Genomic DNA, 10,000 nt, shown 5'->3' on the forward strand with positions numbered 1-10,000 from the left:
GCAAATAAAACACACACTGTGTACACGAGCAGGACCATAAAAACATCACACACACCGTCCTGACCGCTAACTCAGGTGAGATACACACTCTGTCCAGCAGGGGGCGACGTTCACAAACTGTTTAAATTTACTACAGTGTATAAGGCCCCTCTGACAGGTGCAGTTTACAGATAAATGAGAGAGAATGAATATTTACTCTTTCACACACAGTGTCCAGACTGCGTTCACTAAAATACATTATAAAATCATATTCTACTAAAACTCATCCTTTCTACAACTTTCATCCTCAGCATGAAATATTTGACATTTTTAATTTTAATATAAGCGATGTTTAGAAAGCTGTACAACATGAAATGCAATTTTAAGAAGCTAAATATGTTTTACAGCAATTTAGAAATTATGAACAAGTTATTTCTATCTTAAAAATTCCAAATAATACAAAAGTGTACAAAACAACATAACAGCGAAAACACTGAATTTTAATCTTTCTTTTTACTGCTGTGTGGAAAATACATTTTACACTTAACCCATAGACAGACAGACAGACAGACAGACAGACAGAAGGATAGACAGATTGGTAGACAGACAGACAGATGGATAGACAGATAGGTAGACAGACAGACAGACTGATAGACAGACAGACAGACGGACAGACGGAGAGAAGTAAATGTGTATGAAGGACAGTACAGAGACAGTATAAGAGGTTATACACAGTTATAATCAGTAATGTACTCTACCTCACTCACAGCTTTTCTCACTGTATCCCAGTTGGATGAAGTGCTGCGTGAGAAAAAAACAAAACAATGACATCATTCCCCTGTGTGAGATACAGCTCACACTTTAACACCTGCTTTACACTACTCATCTTCTCCATATTAAAAGAATATACTTACATTTTATATAATTATTATATAACATATACACGTGTACATACAGTATAAAGATAATTATTCCGTCGTGAATCGGTGAACATAACGCGGCTGTGAAAGTCGCTCTGCAGTGGAGACAGACAGGATCTCACCTTGGTCTCCCATCAGCAGGGTCATGCTCTTCCTCCTGTACTTCATCACTCTCTTCAGCATCATCATCATCATCATCATCATTATCATCGGTTCCTGCCACTCGATCACGTGTAGACATTTTCTGGGATTAAAAAAATCCAATAAATCAGTCACCGTGTTGTAGTGTTCCAGAGAGTTTAGTATTCATGTGGGATTAGTTTTCCAGACGCGTGTGTGTTCAGTAACGTAGTCAGAGGACATCTGTGTGTGTGTGTGTGTGTGTGTGTTTAGTAACGTAGTCAGAGGACGTGTGTGTGTGTGTGTGTTCAGTAATGTGCATGCGCAGTAAATGTGATGGATTGACAGGTGATAAGTGATGTGTGTATAAAATCACACGGATGGGCGTGTCCTCACACACACTCATCACACCGAACACTCCATGTGCACTACACACACCTCATTTTAATACACACCGGTTGTTTTGATCTTTATTAGAAGCGATTGTTGTAGGGGGCGTGGCCATGCTTGATCATCAGTAGGTCACATGACCATAACATGTCTGCAGTGTGTACCTGTGCTAGGAACTCCGTAACTTCCCTCTAAACCCCTGGAAGCGTCTCTTCTCTGCCACGCCCTTTTACACCTCAGCTATATTTTACTGTTCTGAGTTTTAAACCTGTGTTTTTGGAGACGAGAGAAAGAGAAACGAGCGAGTGTTTCCTGGAGCGTCTTTACAATGAAGAAAAAACACAAAGGATTTACCCACATGTCAGTTCAGATAAATATTACACAAGATAAATATTACCTGGAGTTATTTCTCCTGCTGTTTACAGAAGAGAAAATACAGCGTGATCTTTCTGTAAAATATTACTGACATGATGGATTCGGATTAAAATTCCACAGATACTGAGGGAGTAATCACATTACACACCTCCACATGGAAAACTAATCCCGCATGAACAGGGGTTTAATAAACAGACCTTAAGGTAGTTTTTGGGGACGAGGCCTTTGTTTCCTTCTGTGTCCTGAGCGTACCACCATCCATCATCACTCTTCTGCAGGATTTTAACAACAGTTCCTTTCTGTAGAGAGAGAACAGTGTGTGTGTGTGTGTGTGTGTGTGTGTGTGTGTGCGTGTGTGTGTGTGTGTGTGTGTGTGTGTGTGTTCTTACCTGGACTGTAAGGTCTCCCTCCTCCTGTCCTCTGAAAGAGCCGAGAGCCACATAACACACATCGCTCTTCTGAGCAGTTACTGTCTTTCTGTCTGCACCTTCATCATCATCATCATCATCATCATCATCATCGTCATCATCATCATCCAGCACAGCATCTTCCTCCTCCACTTCGCCATCTTCTTCCTCACTATCCTCCTCATCCTCAGCCAAGCTAACACACGTCAGGATTTAAAAAGACAAATCAGCCAGGACTACTGAGAGGAGTGTAAGGAGTGTGTGAGGAGTGTGAGGAGTGTGTGAGGAGTGTGAGGAGTGTGTGGAGTGTGTGAGGAGTGTGTGAGGAGTGTGTGAGGAGTGTGTGGAGTGTGTACTTGTCCTCCTGAGGTTGTATTGTAAGAGCTCTGAGTTTCTTCTGTAAAGTCCTGAGTCGTTCCTCCTCCTGCCGCTTCCTCTGATCGTAATTCCCTACAGGAGCCCATTCATCTCCCTGAGAGAGAGAGAGAGAGAGAGAGAGAGACAGAGGGAGGGGGGGAGAGAGAGAGAGAGAGACAGAGGGAGGGGGGAGAGAGAGAGAGAGAGAGACAGAGGGAGGGGGGGAGAGAGAGAGAGAGACAGAGAGAGACAGAGGGAGGGGGGAGAGAGAGAGAGAGAGAGGGAGGGGGAGAGAGAGAGAGAGAGACAGAGGGAGGGGGGAGAGAGAGAGAGAGAGAGAGAGGGAGGGGGGAGGGAGAGAGAGAGAGAGAGAGAGAGAGAGAGGGAGGGGGGAGAGAGAGAGGGAGACAGAGGGAGGGGGGAGAGAGAGAGAGAGGGAGGGGGAGAGAGAGAGAGAGGGAGAGAGAGGGAGGGGGAGGGAGAGAGAGAGAGAGAGAGAGAGAGGGAGGGGGGAGAGAGAGAGAGAGGGAGGGGGGAGAGAGAGAGGGAGGGGGGAGAGAGAGAGAGAGACAGAGGGAGGGGGGAGAGAGAGAGAGAGACAGAGGGAGGGGGGAGAGAGAGAGAGACAGAGGGAGGGGGGAGAGAGAGAGAGAGACAGAGGGAGGGGGGAGAGAGAGATACAGATGGGGGGAGAGAGAGAGAGAGGGAGGGGGGAGAGAGAGAGAGAGAGAGAGAGGGAGGGGGGAGAGAGAGGGAGAGAGAGGGAGGGGGGAGAGAGAGATACAGACGGGGGGCGGGGAGAGAGAGAGAGAGAGAGGGAGGGGGGAGAGAGAGAGAGAGAGAGAGAGGGAGGGGGGAGAGAGAGGGAGAGAGAGGGAGGGGGAGAGAGAGAGATACAGACGGGGGGGCGGGGAGAGAGAGAGAGAGAGAGGGAGGGGGGAGAGAGAGAGAGAGAGAGAGAGGGAGGGGGGAGAGAGAGAGAGAGAGAGGGAGGGGGGAGAGAGAGAGAGAGGAACAATTCCATCTATCAGTTACAATCCAATAAACTTTGCCTTCATTTACAGCTGAAGAAGTAGGCGTGACCTCTCACTGTCAGTATCAGAGAAGGAGGCGTGGCATCTCAGTGTCAGTATCAGTGAAGGAGGCGTGGCCTCTCAGTGTCAGTATCAGAGAAGCAGGCGTGGCCTCTCAGTGTAATTATCAGTGAAAGAGGCGTGGCCTCTGTGTGTCAGTCTCAGTAAAGGAGGCGTGGCCTCTCTGCAATATATTTACAGTATATTTAATAAACCATCAGTGGAATTGAGTAAATGGAGAAATGTTACTTTGGTTAATTTCTGGAGCGTTGTTAGTGCATCTGTCACTGCGCTCTGTAGATCTGAACACCTGTAAAACAAAAAACAAATCATCATCCAGATGTGGAAAATTCATTCATATAAAGTTGTTATTGATGATATCAATGTTAATAATAATTAAACATTTAAGATATTTATCCGAATGTAAAATCAGATGATCTGAGTGTCGCTGTACCTCTGTGATGTCTGGGTTCTGTCTGAGACGTCCAGTCTGTTAAAGTCCTGCACCAGCATGTCCACCTGCAGTGACACACACACACACACACACATGTTACATACACACACACGTTTTAGACACACACACACACACACACACACACACACACACACGTAACACTCATATCATCCTTAGTCCTGTATAATCAGTGTCCAGCATCTATACTGTCTGTATCCCTCTGCAACAACTGATTACTTCCCCGGTATTAACATTACGGGGAAAAGAATACTTTGGTCATTTCGCAGATTTATTTTTATCTATAGCGTGTTTTCATTAAACTGTAGCCATACAATATTAAAACTCAACAGAAAAATTCATGTTAATTTCACTGTTTTTGTCCAATCGCAAAACCTAGTGCCTTTAAAGCAGTCTGTAAGCTCCGCCCACTTCACAATCACATCATGTCATATTTCACTTTATAAACCTTATACACACACTAACTAGTAATGATTGTGAACTCAGATGAGCGGAGTGATACACACAGTGTCCCAGTGCTGTTATAATAAACATCATCTCTCTCTCTCTCAGATAAATAAATCACTTCATCCACTCTTTCTCTTCAGATCATCTTCACACAGAATTTTGTTTTTATGAAGTATGCAAATTTATATTTACTCCAAAGCCTTAAAACATTACTGTAGGAATATAATTACTGTATTCACCTGTAGTGTCCTGTCTAAAAGGTTCTGCCGAGAACCCAAAAACAAATACTTTCCCTTTTAGACGAGCTTTCTAGTAAACTCCTTTAAAAAAAACTAGAGCCTTTATTATGTGACAGTAATATTAATGTATTTCTCCTACACTGTAGGTTGCAGTGTTTAGGGTAATCTCTCCTCCACACAGCTTGCCCTCTGTAATTAACTTTATTACTGATAAATTGTGTTATTTCTGTACGATATTATAATAAATAAATAAGTGTAATAAACCGACCTTCCTCTCCAGCTCATCCGTTTCCTTCTGCACAGTCTGAAGGCCGCCTTTCTTTTTCGGCGCCATTTTAAACCTGTACATTAACAAACTATTCAATTATACTTTACTATTATTAATCTAATACTATTACTTATCATTTGAGATCCGTTAAGCCTAGCATAACTGATCCGCGCGACGCTGCACACGGTTGCTAAGATACTTCAGAGGCGACCGAAATATGACGTCATCAACATGCGCCCGAATGAGCCGCCATTTCAGTCCTCTAGATGTCGCGTTTAATAATATCGATTTTTAAAAAAAGATATATTATAAAATCTCCACAGTGAATTCTAACTGTATTTATTTTTTAAAAATGGTGTTTGTGTTTACTCACTCTGAGAGAGAATTGGAAAACACATTTTATTTGTCATTTAATTATTGCACACATTATAAAGTCTACACTAAACCCCTTCGTGCAAACATGAAGCACCTCACTGTTATTTAACATGGAGTCAGTGTTCAAACTGTGGCTTTTTGTCTAAAACCCTGCGTTTATTTTTACTTTAAATAATAGTTAAAATGGTATGTGTTTATCGATTTTGTTTTTGATTCTTTATGTTGTTTTGTATTTGCTCAAGCATTGATTTGATGTTTACACTGCTGTCTTTGGGTATATGATCTTTGGATTACTAGAAAAAATGTAAATTGTTTAACAACTTGACATTAGAACGTAACATGAACAAACAGGAATGGAAATATAGAGGCTTTAAAACAAGACAAAAAAAATTAAAAGCCAATAATAAGCTCTTTTCATTCCTTTATATTTTATATCAGAAAGTTTCCTGAAATGAGCAGTAAACAAATCTCATAAAACACACAGCTAGATTTATTATATAATCAGATTTAGGTTTTAAAATGAAAATGTTTTATAAACAATAAACTCAGCAAAGCACCATCGAGCCATGTGACCCAAATAACTAGTCTGATAAACAAATTAAGACAAAGAATATGAGGAATAATATTACCTAGAATACGGATTAACAAACATCCAGTTTAAATTCCATACTAACCAGAAGGTTGTGGGTTTAAACCCCAGAGCTGTACTTCAGTGAACACGACTTTTAGTTAGTAAAACATTTTATTTATTCCATTTATTCAGCTTATTACAAAGATCTGGTTACAAAAACATTCATAATAAAACACTTTTATCCAAATAAAATGAAGTGTAAAGTGTTTGTAAAAGTCTGTAGCGTCACTCGTCTGGGTGTTTCTGTGTTTCTCAACATCGTGTAAGGACAAACAGAGCAGAACCTCTGAATATCAGGGTCCAGGCTCCAAGGTCAGAGGTCAGGGAGGAGGAAGAGGAGAGTCACTGGCTTCAGGAGACCTGCTACAGATGAAGAACAGTGAGTAAGATCATCACACAGAGCCAAATCACACTTATATCAACTAAATATCATAAAAGTACAAATTACTGGTTTTCATTTAGCACTGCATGAATGACAATGATTTATTTATTATTTATAATAAAAGTTAATCCAGTTTACTGTATAGCACAGAAGTTCAACATGACTATACAGGTGTGTTGTGTTATTTAGATGCACATGATAAATAAATATTAGTAATTATTAGTGAGTCGCTGTGCTCTCCAGTTTGAAAACATTTTTCAAAATTTGCGATGCAACTTGAGGACTTTTTGTGCTTCTTTTTTTGCAGAAAACTACTTGAATTGGTGAAATTGCAATTGCAGGAAATTGTTTTGCACGGTGTTTCACAGTGATGTTTGTTGGTAAATTTAGCTGTACTCATGTTCCACGTGCGTTAATGGAAGAGGGTTTTGGCTGAATGTGCGTCTTGATGACGTCACATGAGGGGTCTCGGCCCAACTCTGCAGACATTTTGAAAAATTGCATCTCCTCAGAATATTGCAGAGTTTCTTTGATTTTGATTTCACTGCTGCGATCACAAAATCCTGGAGGGACTGACTCTCGCCCACCCTGTGCCACCCCATGTCTGAAAACTACTCATGGGTATTCTGGCTCTTTTCAAGGAGTCAAATCTTTTGGCTCAGAGTCGAGTCGACTCTTCCAGTTGCCAAACTGCTCGTCACCATTTTTGTGATATTTTGAAATGTGTTTTGAATGTATTTTGAAAATTGTTCTTACAATGTAAGTGTGTGTCATGAAATCTTAATCTACCTTTTAATAAACAAAATATCTTTACATTAAAAAAAATAATAAATACACAGACAGCTGAGAGTCGAACACACGGCTCATTACTGACACTAGTGAACAGCTCAGATGTTGAGGGCACTGACTGCACCTGTAAGAGAAATATTTTTTAAAAGGTTCATATACACGACTCAATGCTCAACTACAAGAGGTGACTCAAAGATCTGACTCAGTGTCAACTCAAACAAATGACTCCAAGAGCTGACTCAAGAGTCGACTCACAGATGATTGGAAGAGCCGTTTCAAAGAGTCGATTCACAAAACCGACTCAAGGAACTCACTTAAAGAGCTGACTAAAAGCGGACTCGGAGAGCCGACTCGCTCGAGAAGGACACATTACTAATTAAAACCTGATCACACACTGACACACGCCTGTCCTGGTTCTGGTTCTGTTCAGGCCAGGTCCAGCTTCTTCTGAGTCTCCGTCAGTTTGTCCTGCAGCCGCTTCTTCCTCCAGTCCAGGAACTTCCGGCGCGCTCGGTTCGCCTGCCAGCCCGCCACGAACCCTGCGGCGAAGGAGATCAAGATGGCGGCCTGCAGTGTCCTCTCAGAGAGATCAGCCATGTTCACACACCTTCTCACCAGAGCTCCAGAACCTCAGAACCCGCGCGCGTGTGTCTGCTCCAGCTGTACTGTTTCACCTCTCACTCTCCTTCAGCGGCATGCACATCGGCTCTGTCCCAAACCCAGACACTCACTACATAGTGCGCACTAGATTGGGGAAGGGCGCTATTTCACTGCTACACAAAAATTAAAGTGTTGCATCAGTTCCAGTATAAACAATCAAAAGTGTGTGTTAATGCTTTAATCATTATAGATTATACTAATATAATACCTCTTATAATCTAAAAGCTCACATTTCACTTCATATGCTAAAAGTTTCTTACATAAAACACTTCAAGATTATCACTATCAAGATGATTAGCCGCTACCTAGCTAACATAAACCAGTGCCTGTATTTCTCAAGCGGTACATATATACATTATTTATTTATGCATTAGATTGTTTCTATTTTTATAACAGCGCCACAAACATAGAATTAAATGAACACAGAACCTATATAGTGAATGAGAAAAAAATGAACCTTTCTTCCCTATGTAGTGCACTTCGTGTCCATTTAGCATTCAACCGCTGTGTGTCACGTGACAAGAGATCTACGGTGTCTCTCCAGATCCAAACTGGTGCCGGAAAAAGCTTTTTTTTTTTTTTTTTTTGCACACTGAGTCAATTTATCTATTTTGTGATGATTTTCTGTTATAAAATTATCCCGTAATAATTATATGGCCTTTATGAATTCTGTTTTGTTTTATTTCATATCAGTGTGTGTATGTTATTTCTTTTTTTCCATAGAAATTGAGCTGTAATCATATGTTCAGACACATTTTCTATCTCTAATTTCAGTTAAGATCACTGAATTAGTTTTACTTCGAACTTTAATTTCAGTTTTTATGCATTAATACTGACACACACAAACACACTGCACAGTATATAACTATAGAACTGTATAACCATTTACATATGTATTTTATTTATTTATTTATTTTGTACTATTTGGCCTGTTTATTGTGTTAAATCTATTATAGAGCAACAAAGCTCATTAAAAAAATTAATAAACAAAAAATAAATTAATTAAATGGGAACTAAACAAAAATATTATTATTTGTAGGATTTTCTAAAAGAGTTGCACTTTTATATATGCAAATATATTTGCAGTATAATGGTGTTATATTCAGGTGTTTTTCTTCTTTTTTTTCTTTAACTTTTTGCCTGTTATTAAAATTTTGCACCACCACCAACAAAACATTTCCAATTCAATTCCGCAAAAGTATTCAGTGTGTGTGTGTGTGTGTGTGTGTGTGTGTAACAGAGGGTTTTATTGTCTAATAATCATAATAATCATACATAATAATTAAGTATAATGATCTTTGCACTTTTTATTTTCATATTTTCTACATTTTTCTACAAATGTAGAAACTACAATTTTATTTAAATTTGAAGAATTACTGAATTAAATTATATAAATAAAACCGTAATAATAAATAATAAAGTAATAATAAAAATTATATACTTTATGATGTATAATAAAACATGATAAATAATAACAATAATAATGGAAAATGGTTCTAAAAATGTCATTTACAACAAGCGAAACAGACACTTCCGCGATGGGCGTGGTCCCCCCCCCACGTTGCCACGCAACAGCCGTGTCTGCTCGTGCGCACGCGCAGTGTGCGCGGGGAGCCTGGGCGCTGATGCTGATTCAGGATGCTGCGGGTGAAGAGGGACGGAGGCTGATGTGAAAATGCTGCAGCGTCGAGCAGGACACAATGCTCCTCCGTGTTCCTCAAACCTCTCGCTCTGAAACTCTCCTGCAGCCACACAAGAGCAGGTCAGACATCTTATTTATTCCTGCTTTTTATTGTCCGCTGTGACAGCGCGAGGGGCGTCTTTATTAGCTTTATTAGCATTGTTAGCCTGCTTTGTGGCCGTTAGCTAGTTTGACATGGAGGAAGATTATTCATCTGAAATACTCGCGTATTCTGTCGCGTAGTAAAGAAAGAACCACAAATAATCACACATACGTGCAGTATAACGGAGTCCATCGTCCGGGCATGAAGATTTCTGGGAGTTGTAGTTTCTGGGTGTCGGACTAGTTGTGTCTGCCGTCCCGATATGAACTACACTTCCCAGAATGCCTCTCGCGCACCGCTTCGGATGATGGCTGAGCGCCGAGCCAATCAGA

General features: G+C 40.6%; 3 protein-coding genes across 11 annotated transcripts in view; 1 reads left to right on the forward strand and 2 right to left on the reverse strand.

Annotated features, from left to right (window-relative positions):
• nphp1 (nephronophthisis 1) overlaps positions 1–5,243 on the reverse strand; it is a 16,159-nt gene extending 10,916 nt beyond the window's left edge. For 2 of the 3 annotated variants that reach the window (XM_053633163.1, XM_053633162.1), the window contains exons 1-8: positions 5,048–5,243; positions 4,076–4,140; positions 3,871–3,931; positions 2,548–2,663; positions 2,174–2,387; positions 1,982–2,083; positions 1,022–1,143; positions 738–780 (exon numbers count right to left, since the gene is read on the reverse strand). In XM_053633163.1, coding sequence (XP_053489138.1) covers positions 738–780; positions 1,022–1,143; positions 1,982–2,083; positions 2,174–2,387; positions 2,548–2,663; positions 3,871–3,931; positions 4,076–4,140; positions 5,048–5,128 — 804 coding nt within the window. In that variant the 5' untranslated portion in view covers positions 5,129–5,243. The remainder of the gene's footprint in view (positions 1–737; positions 781–1,021; positions 1,144–1,981; positions 2,084–2,173; positions 2,388–2,547; positions 2,664–3,870; positions 3,932–4,075; positions 4,141–5,047) is intronic. The other variant, XM_053633164.1, reaches the window with a different exon arrangement.
• Positions 5,244–5,946: 703 nt separating this feature from the next.
• LOC128612771 (mitoregulin-like) lies at positions 5,947–8,003 on the reverse strand. 7 transcript variants are annotated; one of them, XM_053633168.1, is made up of 2 exons: positions 7,608–8,003; positions 5,947–6,416 (listed from the first exon to the last, which is right to left on the reverse strand). In XM_053633168.1, the coding sequence occupies exon 1, from the start codon at positions 7,819–7,821 to the stop codon at positions 7,651–7,653; it is 171 nt and encodes a 56-aa protein (XP_053489143.1). In that variant the 5' UTR covers positions 7,822–8,003; the 3' UTR covers positions 5,947–6,416; positions 7,608–7,650. The 7 variants fall into 7 exon arrangements, with proteins under 7 accessions (XP_053489143.1, XP_053489147.1, XP_053489144.1 ...); XM_053633172.1 differs by having other exon boundaries at positions 5,948–6,413; positions 7,624–8,003; XM_053633169.1 differs by having other exon boundaries at positions 5,948–6,413; positions 7,620–8,003.
• Positions 8,004–9,341: 1,338 nt separating this feature from the next.
• ttbk1b (tau tubulin kinase 1b) overlaps positions 9,342–10,000 on the forward strand; it is a 55,597-nt gene continuing 54,938 nt past the window's right edge. The window contains exon 1 of the mRNA XM_053633662.1: positions 9,342–9,646. The gene's annotated coding sequence lies outside the window, so the exon portion shown is untranslated. The remainder of the gene's footprint in view (positions 9,647–10,000) is intronic.

This window comes from Ictalurus furcatus, chromosome 9 (genome assembly GCF_023375685.1).
Source record: "Ictalurus furcatus strain D&B chromosome 9, Billie_1.0, whole genome shotgun sequence".
Classification (NCBI taxonomy): Eukaryota; Metazoa; Chordata; class Actinopteri; order Siluriformes; family Ictaluridae; genus Ictalurus; species Ictalurus furcatus.